The 27,942-nt window shown below is 40.9% G+C and overlaps 1 protein-coding gene across 8 annotated transcripts in view; it reads left to right on the top strand.

The window, feature by feature from the left end:
• DYM (dymeclin) overlaps nt 1-27,942 on the top strand; it is a 105,785-nt gene that overhangs the window by 48,470 nt on the left and 29,373 nt on the right. For all 8 annotated transcript variants that reach the window (XM_080572224.1, XM_080572225.1, XM_080572223.1 and 5 more), the window contains 2 exons: nt 23,062-23,244; nt 25,512-25,690. In XM_080572224.1, coding sequence (XP_080428350.1) covers nt 23,062-23,244; nt 25,512-25,690 — 362 coding nt within the window. The remainder of the gene's footprint in view (nt 1-23,061; nt 23,245-25,511; nt 25,691-27,942) is intronic.

Below are 27,942 nucleotides of genomic sequence, written 5' to 3'. Positions count from 1 at the left end.
GTTGATTTTTGTGGGTTTTTTTTCAGTACTATAAGGATCTGTAACTGATAATTATACAGACATAGAATCCCAAAATGAACGAACAGAGAATTTTTGCTTTCTTACTGGTCTTAGCTCACGCAAAGAAAACCACATTAATTAGTTAATCCAGTAAGGAAGATGGTTTTATGCCGCAGTTAAGTCAGTTTGATTTAAATCCATTTATTTATGCCATTAATATACATGAGTGGTAGTTCTGTATTAAACAGTTATTGAACTTTAAGTTTTAATACGTGTCTAGGGTGATGCACATGTCTGTAGGTTGTCTGAGGGTGACAGAATTGTATCAGTAGGTTTGCTCAACTTCAGCTGGCACTTAACCTCCTTGAAGCCTTATTAATATTTAAGGTGACCTTCCAGGATTTATTTTGCACTTCACATCCTGTGAAGAGTATACCTAAAACATGCAGACATTAGTCAGAAACCCACTTCCAAGAAATCATGGTGATTGTAATGGGATGCACGAGGCTGTCAGGATGGCTTCCAGCATCCCGTCTTTTTTTTCTTTCCACCATGCCACCTCTACTGTCCTGTGCCATTTCTGTGTATAGCAGGCAGCGTCTAGACCAGTGCAGTGCCCAGGTGGATGCTCACAGCTGGTGCTGTGGCTGGAGGGCATTAGGAAGGGACAGCAGGCATGTCTTAAACAGGGCTTTGTTTTCCTTTGGGATTTTTTTTTCTTGTCCTCCTTTCTTCTCTTTTAGAGAACTGTGGATTGGGAAACCTAAGTCTTGTCTTCAATTAAGAGAAAGAGTTGTCTTCTAATCCTTTTATAAGTCTTCGTCCTGTAAAATGCAGGCAGGAGCGCCGACCCTTCCTCCCGCTGCTGAGGTGGTGGCTCGGGAGAGGCTGCCTGGGAGATTGCAAGATCCTGGAACTGCTTCATCTGAAGGAACCTGATCTGCTCTGCTCTGCCATCAGGAGCGTATTGTCAGTATGTAATGCTAGTTGTACGTAAGAAAAACTTGAGCATTAGAGTCCCTGTCGTAGCTACGCTCAAACACTCTGGAAAAGGTTGGTTTGTAAATTCTCTTCATCCTTTAGAACAAACTAGTTTTCAGCAGGTCCAAATTAGGGTTTAAGTGAACTAGGGCCATGCAGACAAGAAATAGGTCTTACACAACTGATTCTTGCTGTACCAGTCATGTAATACCTCTCTGAATACCAGGCTTTGTTAAGTGAAATTGGAAAAATGAGGAGTAGAATATGAGAGAAGTGAATCATTCGCTGAGCACCATCTTAGCTATTTATTTTTTCTCTGTATTCTCAAGGACAATCTTGTATTAAAGTTATCAAGCTTGCAGACTTTTATTTTGGACTGGCAAAAGATCGTGCCATTTTTTTAAACAGAAATTTAACTAGAGGCTGCCTGCCTGAAGGCAGGTCTTCTTTCCAGCTGTGTAAGCTGGTCTTGCATTACTCTCTAAATGCTTTACTTTTGAAGTTTTTGTGTAAGCGTAGAAGCTACGCAGTTCTTACCCTAAAGAGAAAAGACCCTCAAGATTGTCATTAATCATAGCTGACAATGGAATATTCTAGGATGTGTCATATATAACCCTTCCTAGTGCTCTACTTGGAAAAGGGCATGTCTTTACGGCTTCAAAATTGGTTATGGTGCTGATCTGGGCTGTGGTTATCCACAGAGAATCGTTCCTGCTGTGTCCCAGTAGCTTCAGTGGAAACCTTTTGAGGTCAAGCCCTAAACTTCCAACTCGTTAGCTTTGGCAAAGGTGCTGAGTGCTTCTGGGGAGCAAGTTAAATATGAGGGGGATGGATCTTTATCGTGTTTTGTAATCTGTAGTGATGGAGGAAATAGAGGTGTGTTTCCTTTTTCACGGTATAGCAGGTGGAGCACTCTCTTAATTAAAAAAAAAAATGAAAACCGTTTGACTGTTACGGCAAAGTCACGATATTTAAAGCCACCAGCTGTTACGGTCAAGTCACTGTGTTTAAGCTTTTGAAGAAGATGGTGTAGCCTTCCAGTTACAGCCCGTGTTGTATCGTGTATGCAGATGGCCCCGATGTCTGGAGGGGGAATGCTGTGCTAGGATGTCTCCAGCCAGTTTCAGTCCTTCAGCTGTGCATGATGTCTTTCAGATGAGAGAGCTTAGGTTTAAGATGCAATTTTAGAACTTCTTGCTATTTAGATGTTTGAATAATACTCCAAAGAACTTCTGTTTACCTAGTCACTGGTGAACACTTAGTTCTTTCGTGTTAATCACTGCTTCTTGTAGAGAAGTGTGGAGAATGGAACAAAACTAGTGTAAGGAAAGGAGTTGTACTACACAGAGGACATAATTCTATTTTCAAAGCAAAATTTTTGGAAGTCTCTTAGATTTCTGTAGTGCGAGATATGATGACATGCATGGCAAATTACCTATACAGGAAACTTCTTAGAATTTTAGAAGTTTTAAAACATAAATGCTATAATAACATGGCTGGAAAATAGAATAGTAAGTATTGAAAGACGCCTGTTTAAAGGGAATAATAACAACAGCTGCTTGCAGTTCTGCCCCATGCAGTCTCCTGGGGAGAAACAATGAAAAGATAAAAATTTTTTCCTAATAATCTGATGAAGGCAACCACCTAGTTGTCCAGTGTTTACAGAGTCAGATAATTTGAGATACCGAGTGTTCAGAACAATATTTCAGACTTCTTGAAATGAATACTCGATTGAGATAGTACAGGCTTGTTAGGCCAGGATATTCTTCTGGCAATGGGATGAAAGCAAAACCACTCCCGATCCTGCTAAATTGAAGGCTGCTTTTCCATTTCACAACACGCAGAGCCAAGGCATGGAAAGGTTGCGTTTCATCCGAACGTGCGTGTGGCTGACTTCAGAGCTTCTCAAGGTACTTGTCCACCAACTTATCCCAAAGCCATTCCTTTACTGAGCAATCTTAAGTCGGTTGTAATTGTGGATATTGGAAATAAATTCTGTCCTCAGAAGCGGAAACGCAGGTGTCTTTCTGGGAACAAAATCAGAACAGTTGCTGTTCGTGGTGAGCGTCTCCGATCAGGTGGTAGGATGTGCACGTGGAGGACTTTGTGAGATCATGCGAGTCTCCGTACAGTAAAACTTATTTTTTCCTCCACGATTCAGTTGTTCAGCCTCAAGAAACCAAATCAACAGCAGTAAATCTGGAGGGTTATTTTTCTGGAATTTAAGAAAACAAACAAAAAAACCAACAATCTGATTGAGAATAATAGCAAGTCTGGGCACTACTCCAAGCAGACACATCCCCATACTTGAATAAATACGGCACTCCATTGCGACAAATTCTGACCTTGCCTGAGATTATCCATGGGCTTTCCTGTCCCAAGATATTTGATAGAAGAAATCGGATTAATCTCATCAGAAAGCTATCAAAATGACTCTTGTTCAAATTATTTTGCCGTGACCGAGAAGGGAGTGGAGGCAAAGCCCTCTTCCATTGACATTTTGAGGCAAAAAAAGCATCAGTCTCCTAAGGTCTCTCCCAAACAGCATCTGGAGCATCTGCTCCCAAAATCAAGTCTAACATCACATTGCAACTTCTAGAGGTAGGCCTGGTATTTCAATTAATCTGAATAATACTTTGTTGATTGAATGGTATTTGCCAGAAGTCTTAAACATAACCTTGCTTTGTTGCAGAGAAATGTTTCCTGATTTCAAGCATATTTTTTTCCTCCTCGAGTTCCTCTCTTCTAATTTTCTGTTTGGGGATTGTTTGTGCTGTCATTTCTATTAAACATTAAATTAGGTATTTGCCATAGAACATAGTCTTCAGGGTCTTGTTTGTTGCTTCTAGGTCGGAGCAACCTGGGCCATGGACAGAAGCTCTAAAGCCTTTGATTTTTGTAACAGTTATTCTTGGACAGGAATGACACGTAACCTCCATTAGAGAACTGCTTATTATGAAAAGGGTTTATGCAACTGAAAGTACAGCATTTTACATTTTTGTAACGTAAGTTGTCCTGAAATAGTCTTAGCATAGATGGAAAATGTGCTTGTTAGCCACGTTCCTATTACTGCCCAGCATTCTTTTTAATTTTTTTTTGTAAACTTGTAGCTTGCAATGGCTGCTGACCTTGTTGTTGTTACAACTGTTGTGTTGGTCAAAAATCTTCACTAATCAGTTCGGTATTTTCGTCTTTTTGAGCTTTTTCCTTCACTATCTGGAGTTGTAACCCGCTGAAGCTTTGCGCAAGTTGTACCGTTGCCCAAACAAACAACGTTCAGCTTCTGTAGCAGTCACAGAAGAAAAGTCCTGGTGACAGCACTTGGTGCAGCTGAGTGATTTAATTGCAGCATTAAAACGAACAAACGCGGGGACAATTATTGCGCGCGGCTGGCCTGCTGCGTGCCTTTGCCATTTATGCTAATGCTATTTCATGAATTGAAAATACATTATGTTTAACGTGGGCACTTCTGGGGCCGGGTAAGTTTGCTAAATAAGTACAGCAAGCGATACGAACAAAACAAATGGTAGGCTGGAAGACTCGTGTCTCTTCTGCTTTTTTCTCTTCCATTCCTGCACTCTTGTTTACTTGCAAGACCCCCCCTCAGAAGGGAGGATTTAGGTAAAAACTTATTTTGAACACTATATAGAGAATTAAAATCTAATTAGTAATTTCTAGATCAGTCTAAAACGTGTTAAACACAGTCCCATGTCGTTTACCAAGTTAAGTTAATGCTTTGTCACATGATTTGTACCTACTGGTGGATTTTTCTTCTTGCTAAATAGCAAATATTTCTCTCTGCCATTTGGCTCCATCATATTTTCACTGGAAGAAGAAGAAAAAAAATCTCATGTGCTTTTGCAGTTTGTGTATTGGAAAATAATGTGTTCTCAATCAGCGCTGCAGTGTTTCTCTTCCTGTCTTTTTAATAGCGTCTTTTTTCCTCTGTTTTTTCGAACACCCCCTGCCCTGCCCCTCCACATCACTCCCTAAAACTCAGGGCATGCCCAGGTATTTTAGGTCATTTCAGCATCTTATCGGTATGTCAAGAGCCGTTGTATTTGCAAATTGTAGTAGTCAATCCATATAGCAGATGCATGAACTGTGTAAAACTTGGCTTCGGCATATATTCAGAGCTCTGCAGTTAATTAATTTCAAATTAAATTTTCACCGTGGCGTGGCACATAAGTTGAAACAAGCACAAGGCAAGTACTAAAGATGGAAACCTGCAATACTTGTAATTATTGCACCTTATGTACGAGTTAATTCTTTTGTTGTGCAGCGCTGACATTTTCGTTGTCACTTCATCCTCCTTAGGAGGCAGAACTTGAAAAGAAGTAATGACTGTATAAATTAAAATTTATAGTGCTGCCTGCTTAGTGTGGGTGTCATGCCAGACATAATTCCTTACGAAGTGTGGTGTCCAGTATGGAAATTGTCATTGTATCCTTGCTCAAGCGTAGGAAGGGATTTTATCATCTGCCAAAATGCCAAATGCTTTCAACTTGGATTGAATGCGGTCCACTACCCGTAAATTACAATCAGGCGTGCATGTGGGTGTCTTATCATTAAACTCCGATGTCTGTGTGAGAAGTGTAGGAGTTAATAAGGGCTCGGGGCGTAGTTGATACAGTGTGTGCTTTTTTCTAAAAAACTTGTTCTGAATGTATTTTAGAGTCCTTTAATCCCCATCTTCCTTGAAGACATTAACGCCGTGCTTGGTTAAAGGAATGTTAATTAAGCACTTCTATGTTTTGCTTTGTTTTTCTCTTCTGGGCTTGTACCAAGTGGGGATTTAGAATCTAGCTAACGATGTCCGTAGACTCTGCTTGAGTATTTAAGGCATCTTTATGCAACTTGGTGCTGATTTTAGGTAATCACTGTGATAACTACAGCATGGCGTTCCATATATTTGGAGGCAGGTGTTTCTGTAGCTGCTTATGCTTTTCCTAAATGCCTAAGCTTAATCAAGAGAAGCATGGCATAGATTCAGTTATGTCCAAGTGAAGATTCCTGGACGTGAAATTAATAGGAACAATAATAATAAATCAAGACATGCATTGCTTTAATTATACGGCTTAAGCTCCGCAGTCCGTATACAGCAAAATGCTTAGAATCAGGATTAAATATGGATATTCAGTCTTGTCTTAAATTACATAGCTCTGAATCTTTGGTGTTCCATTGCAGCAGTGTGGCCAGCTGAGTGGAAGCAATCTGATGGCTGGAGCAACAGTAAGCTGTGCTTGGCAGCCGGGATTGCCTTTGCAGTGGTAAAAGGACAACGCTTGCAGATGAGGGAAGAAGGGTTGAAGATGTCTGCCTGGCTTTATTAAGGTTTTTGAGAGTCCTCTGTCGCATCTTTTGGTCCATTCTCCCACGTGCCCAGTGATAGGATGAGGGGGAATGGGCTAAAGTTGCGCCAGGGGAGGTTTAGGTTGGATATTAGGAAGAACTTCTTTACCAAAAAGGTTGTGAGGCATTGGAACGGGCTGCCCGGGGAAGTGGTTGAGTCACCATCCCTGGAGGTCTTTAAGAGACGTTTAGATGTAGCCCTTAGTGAGATGGTTTAGTGGAGGGCTTGTTAGTGTTAGGTCAGAGGTTGGACTGGGTGATCTTGGAGGTCTCTTCCAACCTAGATGATTCTGTGATCTTTAAACGGAACGTTAAGATCTGGATGGGTAGACAATGGCATGGGTGAGGCACTGGCTTAAAGAGTGGTGGGTTGTCCCCCCCTGCCACTGTCAGTTATATTTGTCTCTCCCACCACCAGGACATCTAAACACGTTCTAGTTACCCTTTCAAAAGCTTTCATGTGTTTGTTTCACAGTTTCTTAGAAACCCAGTTGCTGGGTGCAATTCCACGTTGACTTGGAATCCAACAGAAGTACCAGCTGCTGTTCAGAGAAGCTCAGACCACGCACTGCGACTCTTGTCCGCATGTTTCTACCTCTCCTTTTTTGCTGATGTTTGCAGTTGTGTGGCCACGTGGTGAGCTGTCACGCATCTGAGCTGGCTGAAAAATTGCCCTTCCCCTCAACGTGGCTAAAGAAATTTCTTTTCGTGTGGCTACGCAAGTGTGTTTTTCGGTTGGTTGGTTTTGTTTTTTTTGTTTTTTTAATATCTTTTTCCCTTCCAAGGGAACAGAAAGTGGGAAGAAATGCCCAAAAGGAAGGGAAGGGGCTGCCTGTTTTGGTGGAAGTTAGGTTAAAATCTCCATTGACATGCACCCTTTATCAGTTACATTGGTTACTCTAACTTGTGTTTACCGATTCCTTCAAAAAGCTTTGAAAAAACCTGCAAGATACGCTTATGTATAAGAGTTATGCGAATAGCAAGGGTCAGTGCAACTTTTCTAATAGCATGACACATCTGCGAAAGTGCCTGATTTGAGTTTTACATGTTTATGTTTAGCAGGCTGATCCGAAGTTCTTTTTGGCTTGAATTGGGATGGTTTAGCACTGAACCTGCCCAAGTTGATGTACCTCTTTCTTTCCTGATTTGGAAAAGGTTTAAAAACCTTTCTACATTTCATACTCTCCTTCCTCTGCAGTTGAGTCACGGTACGTGTTAGTGCTCTTGGGGACCTTTGGTTTACAACCACTGTGAGCCCTTAATACGACGACTGGAAGTTGTCTCACTGCCATCTACAAGCAATTCAGAAGTTGAGCCTGTTTTCTTACCTGTTTCTTGCTTATTTTATTATTACTATTATTTTGGGGGGGCTACGTCAACGTGGAGTTTGCTAACTAGCAAAATGAATTTCATTTTGAGAAGATAGTTTGAAACTGGAAGAATCCTCCCACCCTCCTTATAGTTAGTTGACTTCAGTCAAGAATGCTTGTGTAAATATGCGTGTGGGAAGTTGGTGGTTTTGTTTTTTAGGAAGAAAATCAGATCGTGACCTTGAGTGAAGATTTTCCTTGTCTGAAAAAGAAGCGGAAATCGAATTGTGGGAGGTTTTAGGAGAGCTTACTCTTGGCTGGAAGGAAAATCTAGATCAAATTAATCTTGCCAAGAGTGGGAGATGTTTTTAGGCACTGGATGGATGGATGGATGCTTGATGCCTACAGGTTTTGTATGCATATATTTATGTAATAGAAAAACTGTTTTATATCAATAAAATGTAACCATACATACATATTCTTTACATAAACATTCATATATATACACCTGGTGCGTATCAACCTACCTAGCTGACATGAAAATACGTATAAGCTTTATATCCAAATAATTTTCATGTAAATGTCATCTGAGGAATATATGAATACAAAATATATGTATAAATACAAGACTATGTGGGCATGTAATATGTAGATAATATAAAAATACTAGTGGAAAATATGAACAGGTTGCCTAGAGAAGCTGTGGATGCCCCATTCCTGGATGCATTTGAGGGCAGGTAGGATGGGAAACAACCTGGTCTGGTGGGAGGTGTCCCTGCCCATGGCAGGGGGTTGGAATTTGATGACTTTTAAGGTTCTTTCCAACCCAAACCTTTCTGTGATTCTGTGAAATACGTGGCAATATTTTGGCTCGTGTAACTTCAGTTTTGACGTCAGGGTTATCTGTAACTCACTGCTGACTTCTGAACTGAGAATGGATAATTTGAATTCATTATCTAGTACAGCGTGTTTGTAATCTGTTCTCTTTTCAGTGATTTGAGCTTTCGTCGGCAGTTGGGATGTGAGCTCGGGATCTCTCTCCCTGCAGCTGCAGCAGTAGGTCCTGCACCTGATTTGCCTTGGCCCAACGTTTTGTTTTTATTTCCTGACGAAGTAATCAGGAAACCGGGTAGTTTACTGCTTGCTGATATTTGTTCTTTGGTCCAGTTTCAGAAATTACTTACAAAGCTAAGGTTGTTTCCAGAAATATTATTTCACTCACTGCTACCATGGGAAACTTTCGTTCTGAATGGGTTTGGTAAAGCCAGTGAAATTGTTCTTGTTCTTAAACACCTTGCTGGGCTGGTTTGGTTTGAGCTGATTAATGGATATTGTCCAGTGCCTTAACCGAGAGCAAACAGAATATATTCAGGCCAAGGGCATATAGAGGTAAATGCCCTTATTAAGTAGAAAATTCTCATTTTTTTTTACAGATAGGGGAAATAGAGGAAATAACATACTCGCAGCTTGACTAAAATTACACAATGAGTTGACATTACAACTCAGAGTAAAATTCCAGTGTCCTGATCTTTATCCTCATGATTTAACTGCTGGGCCTCGCTTCAAGGTTAATAAAACATACTGCTTGCGTGTGATAACTTGTGGAAGATTCCCACTTAACTGAAATCGTTTCAGATGGTTTTAGATGATGTACGTACAGCATATGCATGTCTCCTTTTGTCTAGTCTTGCTCATAGTAATTCTTTGTTTTGCTAAGTTGAGTTGAAGACATAGGCAATCAATATCAATTTTTCCCTTCTGAGGAAGTGTGCTGTCGGTGTTCTTGAAGAACCCCTGTAATGGAGTAATTAATGTAAAACTCAATCAGATCAACTGGAATTTTGATAGGTGCAAATACCGTTGAATATTTTAGTATAGGAGTATTTAAGCAACCGTATTTATACAACCGTATAATCAACCGACCTCAATAATGGTGATTATAGGAGGTTGAGAGCAGCCAAGCAGGAGGGAGAAGGAGAGGATTGCTGGGAGGCTGCGACGTGTGTCCAGGCAGCCAGGAAGCCGTTGTGCCAAGGCTCGGAGCCTGGAGCCTCGGGCTAGCCTCGCTGGTGCCAGCGGCGTGCAGGGCTCCGTCGCCAGATCCGCTCCTCTGATTCACCCTGACGGTTCCCTGGGCTGCAGCTGGCTCGGGGCAGCAAGCGTACGTACCGAGCAGCTTGGCAACAGCATTGGGTCGTAATTTTGCCTGCAGTTAGCCGAGCGATAGTGGTGCAAATGCGGAGTGAGTAGAGGGGATAGCAGAAACGTTTTCACAAAAAAATCTTAAAATATTCTAATTGAACTACTGAGAAGCAGGTTAGGCCAAACAGGATGGCTCTGCGAAAGTGGTAGCTGCTGATGCTGAAGGTCTACAAAGGATGGCTCTGCAAAAGTGATAGCTGCTGATGCTGAGGGTCTACAAAGCTTGGTTATGTAGTTTTGGAGCGCAGTCGTGTGTCACCCTCCAGGGCAATGCTGCAGCTCAAGCCAGCCTTTTAACGCCCAGGTTAGTCTTGTCCGGAATGAGGTATAGTATATTCTAAGTTACTTTCAAAAGTTATATTAATAATTTGACTTTCTCAAACATTGGCATAGACCAATCTTACATGCCAACATTGAGAACTCTCCGCAAGTGTCTTCTATCTTTCCTGATCGTGCTCCCAGAGACCAAAGGCCCTATGGTTTATGGGTTGGCACTATTATGAAATCTTTATGAGCAGGAAAAGCCTAAAGAAATCCCTTGCCCTGCAGGACAAAGTTTAGGGTGCCGAAGACAAAACTTCCTGGAACTCCCCATGTATACTAGAAACAAAATAAAGCACCTTGAAATGTAGCTCCTCACACTGTGGCAAATGGAGATCTTTTATCTGTTTCATGCTATAGAGTAGTTTAACATAAACTATAAAACTTTATTAGTATGTAGTATGTAATTGTCTTTTTATGGGGTAGTTGAATGTTAGCACGCATTTCTATATAATTGAAATGTGAACTTCCGATTTTTGTTTAAAAAAAAAATTTATAGAGGCAGAGTTAATGCTTAATCAGTGTTTTTTCTCCCCCAATAGAGCTGTATTTTTGTAGTTAGAGGATCTGATGCATCGAAGCCTTGCCCAGCACCATTCCCTTTGCACTGGCCATCGACTCAAAAGACAAGCAACTTAAATAGGTAATAGATGCATAAGAGGACTGAATAGGGAGGGTATCACGCGTTGCAGCTCCATTTTGTTGGGTTGCATCCAACCGTGGTGTCTGGTGACAAGAACTTGTTCCTCTCTGATGATGCCTCTGGCCACGATTTCAGGGCAGAGAACGAAGCCAAAGGGCAGGTGCTAACATAAAACAGCTCATTAACGTTGTCAGTAATTTTAATGCCCTGCTTTTTAAGGGTGAGCAGAGAGGCGGGATTCTTCCAACTGAGGTGCCGTTTTCTGCTCATTTAGATGCTGAAAAATTTTGCCCTGGTTTACCTATGGGTACCCCTGTTTTAGGGACAGGACTTAATTCTTCAAGGCTACCGTTTTTTCTCAGTGCTTTCTCATTAAAAGTACCGTTTTTATTATGTTTTCATATGGTTGGAGCTGGTATTGATGCCTGTAGATACGCCTACATAGCACTTTGTGTAGTGAAATCCAATGTTCAATTGCTCCTTTTTCAAACTTCAGTTGTTTGTGATGAAACTTTTCATGCTGAGTATCTTCCCTAGGCTGATTTTTATTTTATTTTTTGGCACTGCTTTGATTGAAAACAGTTCTTCTGTTTTTGAGAATGAGGTTAGGGAAAAATGTTGTTTAACCAATGCTGAATTCTTACATCTGTTTTATTGAGGAGTTTGAGTCTTCATGCCTTGGAACGGGCTCTTGAGATTTGGGAGGGGGGTTAGGGGAGAGAAACCATGGACAAAGATGTGCCATTTGCAACCCCTGTTAAAATTTACTAAATCTGTCCAAGCTGCAAGGTTCTGAAACTCGCTCTTTGCATACATTAAGCAGAAACTTGTTTAAAAACTGGCAGCAAAGTTGGTCTGAACGTAGTTTTCATGAAGCGCGTTCCACGGAGCATCGTGCCAGCGAGGTTTGGGATGCGGCACCCCTGAGGGAATGCTGTGAGCTCGTTCCAGGATGCAGGGGGGGAGCAGGGGGCTCAGTGGGACCTTCCCTGCAGTTGCTTCGTCCAATTGCTGGCGGATGCCACGGTTTCAAGCAAGAGAATGAACACTTGGGGGCTTTCTCCTGCTGGGTGCGGCAGGTAGCATGGGAGAGGAACTTACTGCATACGAAGTATTGTGGCTTAGAGCAAAAATAGGGACAAAAAAATAGGATTAAAAACGATGTTTACTGCATGTGTGCGTCAGGGAGAAGTGGCAGTGTTTAAGGAGCTTAAACAAGCCTTTTCAGAAACAAGGGTCAGGCAGAGAGGTTGAAGATGCTGAGGCTTAGCTGTTGAGATTTAGTTCAGCGATGGGATGGAGGGAATAACTCACTCGTGTTCCTCATTTTCTCGTGTCTCACATAGGAAACTTGGGTTCATTTTTGAGAGAAGTGCCTGCGATTACAACATGTCCATTAGAGCAGCGCGGTAAACTTGCTAAGTGATACAAAACTCTTAACTGGTGTGGAAAAATCAGCTGTTAGATGCCTGGATCTGTCTAGCGACATTACAGGTCGCTTCCATCAGTGGCAGGGTTTCTCCTCCTTTTCCCCCTTTTGTAGGGATGAAGTTGTGAGCATACTGCTTCGAAACCATTAGGTATTATATACCCTGCTTAGTACAACTTACCCGAGAAACCCGAGGATCCATGAAATAACAATCGTCAGTCAAAAGGAAAGTTTGAGGCTCGTTATTTATGGTTATATCATCTGAGACCAAAAAAAAAATTGATGCCTCTAAGTGCTACTGTCATCTGCATAAACAAATAGAAGTGAACTGAAGCGCAGCATGGACAACCATAATTTTTGCAGCTTCCCAAAATTGTGAACATCTGTGTCACCATAGGAGCTCTTGTGTATTTTGCGATTCGTGATTAGAACGGATCTGCCTTGTGGTAGGAGAAGAATGGGAAGTGTCACAAGCTTTTGTTACTGTTTGTTCCGGTAACCGAACAGCACATTTTTCATGTTAAGTCTTACACGGTGTTTGAAGTTCAGCAGAGCCCACTCGACTTGGAATACCGGCAGTTGGCCTGTAGGAGAAGCACTTGTCCTTGGAGAAAACGTGCACGTTTACAGGTTTACGTCTTGCAAACGGACGTGAGCTGCGTCTGAGCGCTTCGGTCAGCCGCGATGGCACAAGTGCTGCAGGTGAGTGAGATGCACACCTGCATGCGGGAGGATGGCTGAGGGCCATCCTGAAGCTCAGAGGTGTCCTGCACATCGCTGCCAGTCCTGCCCAGAGTGTGTGCAGGGCATGTCTTGGGCAGTGCTAACAGTTAACGTGCGTTGGCTGGTTTCATTGGCCAGCCTCTACGTTTTTCTAGTTTTCCGGCACCCTGAATTATCGCTTAGAAGGGGTTAGGAGTTGCTTGTAAACGACTCTGTTCATGCGCATTCTTCTCCAGGATGTGGTTAAAAAAAAAAAAAGCTTTTAAGCATGCGCTACGAATGTGTATTTGTAAATTAATGCTACTTCATGCTTCATTTATATATAAACATACACTGTATGTTATGTTGTATTTATAATATTTAGATATGTATATATTAAAACTATAAAATATAGGTAATATATCTATTACCAAAAATATATATATATTAATGCTTGGCCTTCTAGCCGTGGACAGGAATTCATGCTGGCAGTTCTGTTCTGGAGGCTGTCAAACCTCCCTGTCGTTAGGTGGACTTCCAAAAATTTCCCTTCTGCCTCAGAAAGAGGTTAATCAAGGTGCGCATCTATTTGTGATAACGAATACCTGCAGTTCTAGGAGTGCACAGCAAACCAAAAATAATCTGAGGACAAGGTAATCGGGGTAAATTCAGAGAGTGTTTCGCAGTAAGCTAGGAGCTGTTTTAAAACTTTTGGCTGCAGCTCTCCTGTAAATAGCAATCAAACTTCCAGAAATGTCTGGCGGTCAACAGCTCCGATTTTCTTATGGTTCACACTTTGTTATACCAAGATCAGTACTTGAGAATTCCTAACTTCTCCTGCATTGCATAAATGGGAGAGAGTTTCTCCTGGAAGTACCTGAGTAGGGTTTCTGGAGCACTTTTGGACACCAGACCCTTCAAAGACTTGTCATCTTTTCATTTTCTGGAGATCTCTTAAAATATTGCCCTAACACTATGCCCTCTCCAAACTTACAACGTGGATCGCTCTTCCTTGGGACGTTGTTTCTCTGCTCACCGTCAACATGGCTGCATAAGCATTACCGTCTAGTGTGTGTGTGATGGTTGTGGGTTGTTTTCCAAGAAAAAAAAGAAGACATTAACATCTTCTGTCAAAATATTTGAGCTGTTTATAGCTAGACCAGTATCTTAAGTTCACCTTGATGGATTACACTATACATTCCTTGATCGTCCTTAACTATTATATAGTATATACCAATCATAATTACTTAATCCGTTTGGTTTCCTATCGGTTTCTTCAGGCTTCATATTCTTCCTGGTACTTTATATATTGCTGTAACAAGCTCTTGAAAACAGATACATGCTTTCCTTATGCAAAAGTAGCTCAGATTGCTGGTAAGTACCTAGCGACTTCACTGCAAAAGAAATAACAAATGTCATGTACAGCTGACAAGTGCCTGAATTGCTGTTTTTGTGTCAGTAAAACTAGATTTCATATTGGTAAGCAAAACTAGCATTTCTGTCGTTTAAAACACGTGCCAAGTGCAAGCCCCTAGGTTTAAAGGGATTCTTGTTAATTCGAAACACCTCCTCTTCAAGCATGTAGACATCTTAAAAACATTTACTGGAATATCCCTGAATCATCCGATGATCTTATGCTTTGAGAAATTATTTCTTCCTTTCTGCTCAACTTCTAGAACTTCGGCCTTTTCCATCCTCTTCATCTGGTTTCTTTGAGGCATCGCTTTGGTCGTGGTAGTAGTTTTTTTTTCAGTGGACTAGCTCGATCGTTTCGTTGTCAAAATCCCTGCTGCAAAGAAACGCCGCTCTCGTTTTGCCAGGATATTATTTGAGCGTTTTCCCATGTTTGTTTCTGTCCTCAATTTTGTCTGATTATGTTGACAGAAAATGGTACCGATTTGCCAGTGGGATTGCATGCACTCACAGTGCTCCCTCCTATTCTGACCGAACCACCACAACAACCAAGTACCAGGACAGTACGCTGAGCAAAAGCCAAAGGAGATTTCTATTTAAAGTAAAATAATAAATAAAATCAACCAACAGCTCCTTTTCAACATCTCTCTGTGAGTTTGTTGTTGGCTTGAGGTTTGCTGTTCCAAGGCTGAGAGCTGATTGAGTCAGACAGTTGTAAAATTGAATCTGACTCTGGGTTGATTGCAGTTTTTCCCACATTTCTCATATGTTTTCCTCTCTCTCACCCTCTTCTAACTTGCATTTGGTTTCCCACGTTTCAAATAGTCACAACACTGTGGTATTGTGTTCTTACATACTACCAGAAAACCTTCATATTTTTGTATTTTGGTCACGTTTGCAGCTTCAGGAATAGAGGACAGTCTTGAGATTCGCAGCAGATATATCCTTCCATCACAAATTGTATCGCCTGTGTCTGGAGGAGCTGAAGTAGTTGCTTCCAGCAACGGGCCAAGAAGATGTGCAGTGCATTAAGCGGTGGCTCTGACATCCCGTCTGTCCTGGAAGTTTTTCATTCTCTTACTGCCGTAAAACAAACAGAACTCAATTCAAGTCCTGTGACTCCCAGTTCAGTGGAGCTAAGGAAAATATGTGAATGTTTCCTTCCTTGTTCAAGTTGTTCTCTTTCTGTAGCTTTTTTTTTTTTTTTTGAGTGTATTGGCTGAAGTGAATTAATGATTTTATTACAGTGGCTTCCAGCTTTAGTTGGCAACGTTATAGACTTGATTTAGGAGCGTGGTGTGTAATTTACTTTGTTAATTCCTCAAGGTGTCCTTCACCAGATATGCCTAAGCCTCAGGTTTGCCTTACAGATAACCAAAAACCTCTTCAGTTGCTAGCTAACAAAGCGATCCTCTTCTTCCGTGTCTGTGTGCAGAAGAAAGCCGCATCTGAGACTGTTCGGTGCATAACTTCTTGATGTGCTCCTGGTACAGCCGTGTTGTCGAAAGCTTTGACAGCTCTGTAATCGAGCTTTGTACTGGAGAGAGAAGGTAGTCGTCTTATTTTGCATTTCAACACGTAAAGGTTAGGCAGTCTAATGGCAAATAGGGCTCTCGAAATGAAAAGAAGCCTGTATTGTTTTAGGTGTCACAGTAAGAGAACTCCTGAGATCTGGTGACAAAGAAGAGAATATATAATTGAAAATATTTTTTGTAGTGAATAAGGAATATGCTCGTTTCTTATTAAATTGTTGTAATTTAGCATTTGTAGCCTTTTCTCGCCGCAGTGACATGCGAGAGGTCGCAAAGTGTCAGAGCTGGGATTAAACGCAGGAAGCGCGGTAAAAAAGAGAAATGAAAGAAAAAATCTGTGTATATAATTTGGCTAGGCAACAAAGGAGGCAGATGACTGTGCCTTTTTATTTAAAGGCAGTAAACACTGAACTGGGAAGAAATGTTTTATGGTATTACATAGAGAGAACCACTTATAGGAATAAATGGGTGAAGTCGAACCAAGGAATACTTAGGCTGAATATTAGGGGAGAAAAAAAATCTTAACGTTGAGGTTTATTAGATTATGGAACACTCTTCCCAGAGGATGTGGTTCAAGCTCCATTACTAGTCCCTTAAAATTAGACTGGATAAAATAACAAAATGTACTGGAGGGAACACTTTTGCATGGGTAGGGGATGAACGCGGTTACCTAATCCATCTTCTCATTTCACTTGCTTCCATGATTCATTTCCTGAAAGACTGCTTCCAAAATGTGTTAGTGACATCACAGCCTCAGCCTCCTCAGACATGTTGGTGCTTCTTGGTAGTGCAGCTTTCAGATAGAGTTTATTTGGAGATAAAATTAAAAAAAAAAAAAAAGCTCAGTTATGCAGGGCCCCGTGGCAAGAGTCACAGTTTTCGGTACAGCCAGGTTAAAAATTAAAAAATGCAGAGTGAGGGAAAGCCTTTCAGTCATGAAATAAATGTAAACTGATGCTCTGCTGCCTCTTTCCAGTAGCTCCAACGGCTCAGCTGCTCCTTGCAGCTTCCCCAAGCTGTGGCAGCATTGCTGGGAACCATAGGGGAGGAACAAGACCGGCAGAAATCAGGTGCCTGGGATGCTTTTTAAAAAAACCCAACGTGCACACACACACCTGGGCTATTCCTGGAGAGGCGTGCTGAGGTGAGGGGCAGGCAGCAGAATTTGCGTTTCAGATCTTGGCTTAACAGAAATCACTGCCTTCTGCCTTTCTTGGCAAGTAGGATGAAATACTTGTCTCGTTTAGGATAACGTTATTAGGTATGCAAAACCTCAAGCAAACAAGCTGCATTCAGTCGTGTGTTTCAATGAGCCAGTCTCGTTAGTTCTGTTGCACCGATTTGATGCGAAAACAACTTATTTTTAAAACAGCTTCCCAAATGGTTTTTTAAGAGCACTTCGAAGATGTCACCCAAAACACGCTTTCAGTCTTTTTATAGCAATGGAGTCATTTTCGTATAGAATTTAGGAATTTAACACCACCTGAAAAAAGGCTATAGGAATCCGCTCAGTAAATTGGTGAGAGGAGTGTGACTTCGGTCTTGCACAGGGCTTTATGCCTAGGACTACGTGATAGTTCCGGGTCAGGACAGGTTTTTAAGCCTCAATGTGCTGTTTCGACTGATCACATTTACTCTGATATATGTGCTTTTGCAATCCCAATATCCCAAGCAGAATGGGCTGGACGTAGCTGTTGTCTCAAAACGCTTAACAGCACTGCAGGCATGCTTTCAAATTAGTATCACCCACGTGTGAATTCTTGCTGCAGCCTGCTGATGACTTAAAAACAAGCTAGCCTACCTGTATTTAAAATGTGAATTTATTTTGCCAGTCTCCCACAAACTAACCTTTCATGCTGGCTTTAAAATGTCTGTCCTTCTGTGTTGCAAGCTAACCTGTATTAATTCAGTTAGTCAGACAGTAGAGAGCAGGAAAAATATTGCTGAAAATTAAAAAAAAAAAAAAAAGTCATGTGCATTACCTTGGTATAATGTTTAAAAAAAATCTATCATAAAACTAACAAAAAAAACCAAACTTGTGTCAGCTGAAGTCAAGAAAAAAAGATATTGCAATATTTAGGAATTGCAATTTTTATGCTTCTGAGTTTTTATAATTTTCCTGCCTACAAATTTAGTGCAATCAGATCCACTTGGTCAGTCTGAGCTTGTAGGTTGTGTTTACGTCAGTGTGTCTGTGTTCGTTATGAGTTTAAGGTTGTTGGAATATTAGCATGCAAGTTTATTAACCATAGAAAAATTATTCCATATTTCCTATATTTTGGCTTTGTTAGTCTCTTACTGTACCGAGTCTTCCAAAAACTTGTAATGGGACTCTTCTAAAACGAGCATAAATGACTATGAGAGCATCAACTCTGTAAGTATACCTGATGTCCCTCACAATTAAGAGTTTAAGCTTCTTAACTAAAGCCCTGAGTTGTTTAAGGATGTGCTTCTAAAACTAAATGACTTGAGACATAATGTGAGCTCCATCTTCGTGCAGCAGTTGCCTCGCTGATCCAGCCTCTCCCGTTTATGATTCCATGGACCACTTTTTCCTCTCCCATTCGTTATTACATAACATCCCCGTGGCAACTTGAGAAATTGCTTACATGGAAAAGTAATCGTAGGAAAGTATTTATGTATTTTTAGCTTTCTTCTAACACAATGTAGCAGCTGGAAACAAGGACAGGAGCCAGCACAACGTGAACTGCCAGCTCTCTGTGGGCCACCAGAAAGCGTTCATCAGACCACAATGTGAGAATCATTGAATTGACTTAAGAAATGTGACACACATAATAAACATTTAAAAAAAAAAAAGAAAAAAAAGAAAAAGATAAAAAAAGAAAACCTCTCAAGTTCCCAGAGCGGCTGCTTGGTCATAATAAGGGTGAAATGCTAATTGCAGTGGTTTTGAATGATACTTCATTCGCTAGTTTTGGTGGAAGAAGTTCATGATGGTATCGAGGTATGGAGCTAGGGCTTGATCTGCAGACTCCTGGAACAGGGATAGTCAAAAATCACGGAATGGTTTGAGTTTGGAAGGGGTCCTTCAAGATCCCCAGGTCCAACCCCTGCACTGGGCAGGGACACCTCCTGTGAGGTCAGGTTGTGTCTTCCGTTTTGGAACGAAGGAGCAGGTTTGTAAATTTTGGAAATGTTAAAATGACAGTAAGAGATCAAGATATTTCGAAGCTTCGTGGTCAAAATTCTTACTTTTTTCTCTTTGCCTTCGTTATCTTTGCTCTCAAAAGCAGCCTGGGCTTGCCACGTTAATCTGGGGCCGCTCATGGAGAAGTCTTTGTGGGTGAAGCTTGGCACTCAACGAAAGAGTTTCAAAAGCAATCAAATTCATTGACAGGATGATAATGTATGTAATGAGTACGACTGCATTTTGCAACTCTTATTTAAAAAAAAAAAAAAAAAAACTTTTTCCAGAAAAACGCTTTGAAATAAGTAACATATTTCCTCCGTGTTAATTTAATGCTCTCAGACAGCTCATAGGTCTTCATACTGAATTTGGGATAAGGTGTATTTTGTTCAAGAAGTGCAAGTGGTCCAACATATATCCCAAGAGAGCTCACAAATTAGGTATAGCTCGCAGTTTGTTGATATGCTAACTTAAAATAACTGTATGCATTGCTAGAAGTTGGCTATTAATTTCGATGCTTTTTGCTGAGTACTTTTTTAAGCACTGTCTGTGCTCTTACCTGTCTTTTGGTTTGAAAACCTTCTTCAAAATAAAGCTGTTAAAATTTTCTTTAGTCCCATGAAAGCATAAGTGCATTTAAACTGTTCTCCGAGTCGGTACAAACACGAACCTTATTCGTTTCTTCCTGTTTTTGCGTAGCAGAGAGCAGAGCATTAGGCTGAGATTTCTGCCTCGTTCTATTTACATTAAATAATAGTCTGGGTAAAGACAGTTCCTTTTTTTGATGAATGTGTCATAATTTCATTTTGCCATTAAGTGTTGTTCCACAGACTGTCAAACTAGATTAAAATCCCCGTCTTGTTTGCACGGCTATGAAAAGTGTTTCTAGCCATCTTAGAGCAGCTCTTGGGTTCTCTATTGCAAAAGTTGTACCTCGCTCTTAAAATGAGGTTTTCGTTCATCCTGGTAGGAACCACATGAAAATATTGCTTCATATTGTTCGGTTGTAGCTGTCGGAGATCTCTGAAGGTAGGAGTTGATTTTAGAATCTTGAAAAAAACTCAAAAGGGTTGATTTTGTTGGTTTGTTCGTTTAGGAAATACTTCAGCGACAACTTTGATGGCACCTGAAGTACTGGACTAGGGAGTACTGGACCACTTCTGCTTGCTTTACCTGCTGTGTCTTACACAGAATTGTATGAATAGGGGGAAAAAATATATACGTGGTGTGTAGTTCTGAGGAAGAGAATGGAAAATGGAGCTGTTCATTCTGCTTTTGAAACTAAAAGCACCGTGTTCCCTCTTCTCAAAGGACCTCCGTATTTGCCAGGAATAATTGGCAAAATGTTAATGTTGCTCTAATTGACCAAAAAAAATATATAATCTAGTAATGTGGTTCCCCGTGGAAATGAGTAAACAAATAAAGCTGTTAGAGAATGGCGATTAAAAATGGATTACAAATATTTTGCAGGAAATGGTAAATTGGGTACATGAAATGTATACCTAAAAGTTGAAGGGTGTTTCAAGGTTACAGGTTAACTTCATCAGGGTTATAACTGGCACCAGAAAGGCAGTATTTGGTCATGCAGAGCTTTTTCAGTGTTTATGTAACTTAAATTTGAAATTTGCATAAATGGAAAAAAAGACACAAGTGTAGCAATGTGATACTTCAAATATCGAGAGCCTTCAGAAGTAGGAGCATCGACTGTTAAGTCTCTTACCTGTTTAGCACCTTAATCTGCTAAACTTAATCGTGATTAGAAGTAGTATTTGCCTTAGAAATGTCTCAAGTTGAGTAGAACTGGGTACTCCAACCAACACGTAGCACCTAATCTGACGTCGCATTTTGGAACCGAAATGCGGGTTAGCATGGGATTGATTTTCTGGAGGGCTGCACTTGCCAGCAAGAGACAGAACTTCAAGAGGTGACTTGGGTCATATATCAACGTGCAGATCCCTCTCGGTCATAATGACCTCATTCTCCCTGGTGGAAGATTCAGCTTACTTGGCAGTGCTTTGGCCGTCTCCCTCTTTTCCTAAATATTGAGGAAAGGTGTAGTAATGGCAGATGCCAACCACAGAAGGGTGGGGCGGTGGAAAACTGAAAAGCTGGCTTAGTTGAGAGTTATACAAAACTTGGAGAAGAAGTGTGCTAAATTTGAATTCATTTAACAAATGACAATGATAAATATATGGTAAATATATAGGGGTTTTTGGTTTGGTTTTGACCGTTTTGTGAATTTCTTCACGTTACATATCTGGAGAAATCACGAGTTGAAAAGCGAACTTTATGGTCAACATTTTTGTTTGGCCTCCTTCTGATTTGAGGACAATAGAACAAAAACGTGGTCATAAAGGGCTATTAAAGCAACATGAAATTTTTAAGAGAAGGCTCTAATTATAGTGCTTTTTATTATAAGAAGTCCTCCAAGCTGCTTAACAGTGAATAGCATTAGTTCCTTTGTCTTTGACATGACAGTAATTGCCTTGCAACTGTGTTGGTGAAGGGGGTGTTGGTTTATTACAAAATCTGACTATATAATTGTATTTGAGAAAAAAATATTTGGCTGTTTTGAAATTTTGTAGGGCTAAGAGCACTTGAAGTTCTTTTATGTTTTCCATTCAAATAGCTTACAAGTTTTTGTCCTGTGCAACTTGAATCTGGAAGAGTAGGAGATTGGAAACTCAACCGCTTTAATTTTTCTTTCTGTAAGAAAGTACGTTATAATTAATTTTGACTTTTGACATGAATGAAAAATAAGAATTTTCAAGTCGAGATTATTTCCTGTTGTTGAGCTGTGTACTTAAAGACTTTGACTCAGTAAGGCTCTACTTATTTGATGAAATGATCCGAACCTGCCATAAAATTCCAAGAAACGCGTTAAGCGGGCGTTTGGTGATAAATTTAATCCAATGTGTCTGAGAGGGGCTGCTCCTTATCACAAGGGAATGTCCCAGGAGCCCAGACCTGATGAAGGTAGGAGCCCTGGTTGAAGCTGAATTTCTCATGTACGACCACAGTCATGGGGGATAATTCTGTGCTTTTCCCTGATTATTTTTTTTTCCCCATTGTCTGCAGCATTGCTACTTCAGTTTTGGTGCTTCTCTTCTTTTCCCCTGTGTAATTCAGCCTCGTGAATTACATGCATTTTGGGCTCAAACATCAAAGTTTAAACGGTACAACAATGAGAGATTAAATGAGCTGCCTTCAGGTGCAGCCTTAATACTGGAGCTGTGTATGTACCATATATATTCATCTAGATAAAGGGGGGGGGGGGGGGTTTAACACACATTTTTACTGTAGTTATTAAGCAAATAACTGAGCTGGTATGGAATAATTAGCTATTTGCATCTTCGTACCTAATAAACGTTTGCAGGTGTAAAATAAACGGAGCTTTGGGGCTTTGTTAGATGTGTATTGTTGAGCTGCACATGTATCCGTTGTGTATCGCTGCAGTTGTGAGATAAGCACAAAGGACTCGATCTGGATGTTCTCTTTTAAGCAGTGTTAGTATTTGTTACTGTCTCGTGCCTAAAATGCTGAGGTTATGAAAATTAGAATACATCAGAAAAATGCTGCATAACACAGCAAGCCATTTTTATTAAAGGGGCAATGTACAAGCTCCTTTTCCTCTCAGTATATTTGCATTTTCAGGGGTGCTACGTGAGTCCTTCAGCCAGGGGCTGCTTTGTGTTTAAGGTTCACCCATTCAAATACACACTCCTGTTTCACGTCTCTTCTGCGCGCCTTTTCACGTCTTCCTGTGACTTAATTTTCTTGAACTTCCAATAGTCTTTCCATTGAAATTTTCAATGATCTTTCAATTCCTGCCTCTCTGCGGCCAGTGCTGTGAAATTTTCATTTTGAGAAATTGGGTAGCCAGGACTTGTTCTCATGGTACAGGGGCGAAGCGTTTTTTAATTCTTCCATGAACCTGTGTGTCAGATATTTCTCTCTAAGGGGGGGTTTGTTCGTTGAAACTTGAACACGCATAACGTTGTTTATCCCTTTTGCCTTTTTCTCTGCAGCTGGCCTGTGGACAGTCTTCACGTTAGGTGGAGTGGGGAGTAAACCAACGCCGCAGCTGGAGCAGTGCTCCCCTCTAGCTAATCAGAGTCTGTTGCTTCTCCTGGTCTTAGCTAATCTGACTGATGCTCCGGATACACCGAACCCCTACAGGCAAGCTATTATGTCCTTCAAGAACACCCAAGGTTTGTATGTTCTTACTTCTAAGCATGAAGTGATGAAAAAGAAGCATTAAGTTGCTGTAACTACTTGGAGATTCCCCTTACAAAATTTATTTTCTGTCTAGCAAGCAAATGTAACGCTACATTTTCCTCCGGGATTTTTGAGGTGGAGTTGCCCAGCTGCTGAAGCTTAATTGAAGGGGTAGAGTAAGGAGGATGCTCTTTCCTTCAGACTTGATGAATTCAAGGAAGCTTCATAATTTCAGAAGACACAAAGCTGACTCATAAGTAGGCCAGTTATCCGAGAGTCTGGAGGAGTCTCCTAAAACTCTACAGCACTTGGAGAAATTCTGGTTAGCTGGCGTCACGTCCCTTAGAACTGAGATACGCAGTTGAATTTCTAATTGTGGTGCTCACTTCTTGTACTTCAAGTCTGAAGAGAAATTGGTGAAATGTAAACACTTCTATGAGGCTTCTGTACAGAAAGTTTCAGACTCGTTATAGCGCCTGCCAGGTTTTTGAGAAGGTTGGTTCCAGGATGTTTGTCAGGTCAAAGACAGAGCTCAGCCACTGCATGGTGACCTGTGAAGAACTCAGAAATATTTATATGGCTTCACTTTAACCATTGAGTTTTAAGCAGATTGAGCCCTAAATTCATTCACCTTTACATACGATTTTTTTTTTCAAGTTATTAGGATGTAGAATTGTTCACATAAGAAGAATTCTAGTCCTAACATGCCCCTTTGACCTACTGGATATTGTTTACTGGCAATTGAGATTAAATTTTTGATCAAGGGTGTTGCTTTTTTATTTAACCCGAACGTCTGAAAACTTATACGAATATTTTCTTTTGGTTAACTTTGTTCAGTGTCATCAATAACTAGTGGTTTGTTTCATTGAAAACATACTTTTATGATTTAAAAATTGCTTTCCCCTTCCAGAGGGGGCGGGCACTTTGTCAAAATAAGTGGCAAGTGCCACATACTTCCCCGAGTTGGAAGCTATTTAGAAAGCTTTGCCGAGAGTATGCACTGAAAAGAAAGGGGAGGTGGGACACCCACACTTCAGGGGGTGTAGGCAGTGTTCATGCTTCTCGGTGTTTTCCATGGTGTGATATCTGACAGGTCTTTCAGGCTTGGTGTAAAAAGAAGGTTCAGACGACGTGCAATAGTTGCTGGCTATCGTAATACTAGTCGGTTATAGAAATGGTTGTAAAAAAGCAGGTTTTGAAATCGGCATCTCTTTTTCCCCCTTCTTCGTCTCCTAAAAATCTACTCTGTCCACAAATGGCAGTTCGGGAGCAGTAGTGTTGTCACACAGTTTTCTACAGCAGAACTTTCCCAAATGAATGCATTTTTAAGAAGCAATAAACAATTCAGAAATCTGTAGTCTGTCGCTGCAGAAACTAGGGAATTTTAGTTAAATCCTTCAACTTCGGATGTCTTGTTTATAGAAATACTGCAAGTTTTAAGTCCAGACTTGTCGAATGCTTGAGTACCCAAACTGCTATTGTTCCCAAAATATCCTCCTGCCACGAAATTGCTGTAGCTTTTCCATATGCTTAGCTTGTTTATGTGCTCAGAAAAGATAGCCTTTGTATCCAGTTGCCAAGATGCTGGCGTAAATCAGCCCAAAAAGGCAGACTCGTCCCACTTCATGTGTCATCGCAGAAGATGCATGTTTTCGACGAGTGTTTCTGAGTAGAGCTGGACAGGAGCAGGTTTTAAACAAATTTCTGCGAAGGTTCTTGAGAGCTGAGCTCTTCCGCCCTGGAACAAAACTTTTCACTCTCAAAGGTGTTTTGTGAAGAAAGCAAAGGCGAAATCTCTGTCTTGGGGAGATCGGGAGGCTGAGTAAGGACATGAATCTGGCTTTCTGACATGCTGTATGAGTGCATTGACTGTCAGACTTGTTTTTTCCATTTCCTCTGGAAATTCCTGGATGTTGGAGGTGCGTGTTGATGGAAGTTGTTGTCGAAGCTGGTAAAGCTACTTGTGAAAAGCAGAAAACCGTTTTGTTCTCACTTACAGCTCTGCCCCAAATTATATTGTGAATATGAACAATCTAATGTTAGTTTAAGTGGTGGTAAACTATGCTACAGGGTGTTTTAAATTATTGTAATTAGCCCATAGGGTTATGACCATCAGTGGTAAGGGTGGCTTTTGTTTCCTCCTCGCTCTGGTATCTGTACGAAATATTCCACCCAGAGGATTTTATAGAACTAACAGGTTACCGGTGACCTGCATGGTAAATATATTTGCTAACAATTATTTTTGATTTCTTTATTTCAGATAGCAGTGCTTTTTCGTCATCAAATCCGCACGCTTTCCAGATAAATTTTAACAGTTTGTACACGGCTTTGTGTGAGCAGCAGAAATCTGATCAAGCGACTCTGCTTTTATACATGCTTCTGCATCAAAATGGCAACGTACGGACATATGTGTTGGCACGAACGGACATAGAAAATCTTGTAAGTATCGTTCTCCTTGCCCTGCACTCCTTGCGAGGCGTTGGTCCTGGAAGCTTGGGTGTCATCAGCTGCCAGTGTCCCCCGTTTTATTGTGGGGGCGATAGGATGCCGTGGCAGCGCTGGTTCTGGATTGCTTACCCCTCCTGGCTCACTCCATTAGGCCATCTCAGAAGTATTGCAATAAACAGGTGACCGAAGTAAAAAATAATATAAAAAATAATAACGATAAGGCTAAGCTGTCTTGCCTCTTTCTCAGTGCCACCATTAGTCTGACCCAGGTCAACTGTGCTGACCTCTAAGCCTACAAATGGCTTCCAGGGTTGACCTGAATCTGAAACTCAAGGCCTACTTGGTAGGTTTTATGAAAATGCAACTGTAGCAACCTTTTGGCTGCTTTAAATAGGATTGTGGTTAATAGCCAATACAGCAGACACCTGCTACAGTTTTTTGTAGGTTATAAATTAGCTTCTGCTCCCTGCCATGTTTAGTGATGTCGCAAACCACTGGAACAAACCTTACTTATTAAATAGCATTCCTTTAATAAGATAATGGCTGTCTAGGGGAATTGGGAACAGAATAGAGGACCTTTTCCATTTTAATACGTGAAATCCTGCCAGATAATTAGATCCCATGCCTGTTTGATGGCAGATACGGAATGCGTTTGGTCTTAATCCAAGTTCTAGCAGATGTATTGCTAAAAATCAGAGTTGATAGACACCACTGTTGGCAAACTCAGGCAGGACGGTTGATACCGAATTGATGATTCAAAACTGAACTCCTGTGTAGTCTGCAGATTATCTAGGGGTGGAGTTGAGTCATTTTGTATGAATTCTGTCAACAAATCATCATATTTAATTCTCTCGGCTGTTGAATGTAGCACGTCAGGTTTCACAGCTGCTAAACATATCAATTTGCTCTAGAGAGGCAAAGGTTAGGTCTGTGCACTGCTTTGTAAGCGTGGTATTTGATATATTATAAAGCTCCCAGAAGCAGCACGAGGTGTGTGTGTTAAAACAGCTCAAGATGCAGGTACTCAGATGCTCGGCAATGTGCGAGATTCGATCAGTTACCTTTCCTCCCCCCCATCAAAAAAAAAAAAAAAAATCAGAAAACCGTGGAAAATTACTGTCAATATTAAACGCTTTACTTTCTGGCGAAAGCTATGAAAGCTGAGAAAAGCATAACTGAAATGTCAGCGGCACGCTTGGGTTTTCCTACAGAAACGTGAAGCTGTCTGCTCTGTCTCGTGGCTATCCTAGCCTTCACGTTGCTCTTCGTGCAGCCTGGTGCTTCTTGTTACTGACACACCGCTGCCATCTTTTACAACCTGGTATTTTTATTTTTTTATTTTTTTTTTTCAGTGGACTAGTAAGGACGAGCTGTAGCAGGCAATTGAGAGGAGCGGTTTCAATTGCTTTATTACATGGGCTGAGCCAGACACAAAAGGGATTGGGGCTGGGGAGGTTCCTGGGCAAAGAAATCATGGTCTCCCATTACAACCCTGCAGTTAAAAAAAAAAAATAAAAAATAAAAATGGAAAGAGTGTATAGAAATGTGTATATATGTGTGTATATATATATATATATATTTTTTTGTGCTTTAAAATTAAAAAGATGTGAAGGCTTACCGTGGGAAGCTTAGAAAGCTAACTTTGAACGGAAAGGACTCTCACCTTGCTGAGAGGCGTGCTGAGAACTAAAGCCAGCAAGTTGAGAATCCCACAGCTTAGAGATACAGGAGCAAAACAGTTAAGGTCATTAATTCGGAGGAGGAAATGGCTGCCAAAGCAGTGCTTTCGGAGGATTTCTTTGAACTGAGGGCGGATGACGTGTTTCGGAGGTATGTGGCTTGATCAAACGTAAGTTAGTGGGCTCTTCATACAGTGCCAGCTGAGTGAAGTAAAAGGGGCTGTGACATACGAGAGCAGGTCAGCATTCAGCTGAGCTCTCACCTTATTGTAGGGGTTCTGGAGGTTGTTCCTTTTTCCTTTCATTCAACACATTACAACGTTTATTGTCCCGTTTTTTTTTTTGTTTGTTTGATTGTTTGGGGGTTTTCTATACGTTCTGGGTTTGGTGCCCAGGAAGCATCGCTAGCAGATGTTCTTCGGCATTTCCTAGGGTGGTTGTTTTTTTTTTGAGCTTTATTTGCTCTTTTGTAACTTCAGTTTAATTTGTAAATTGATTCAGGGTGTTTTTGTTAAATGTTATAATAGATTGTTTCTGCTTGCATCCTGACTTGCGTATAAATCC

The sequence above is a fragment of the Anser brachyrhynchus genome, assembly GCF_964034855.1.
Source record: "Anser brachyrhynchus genome assembly, chromosome: W".
Lineage (NCBI taxonomy): Eukaryota > Metazoa > Chordata > Aves > Anseriformes > Anatidae > Anser > Anser brachyrhynchus.
This window is presented reverse-complemented; position numbering and strand designations above follow the sequence as displayed.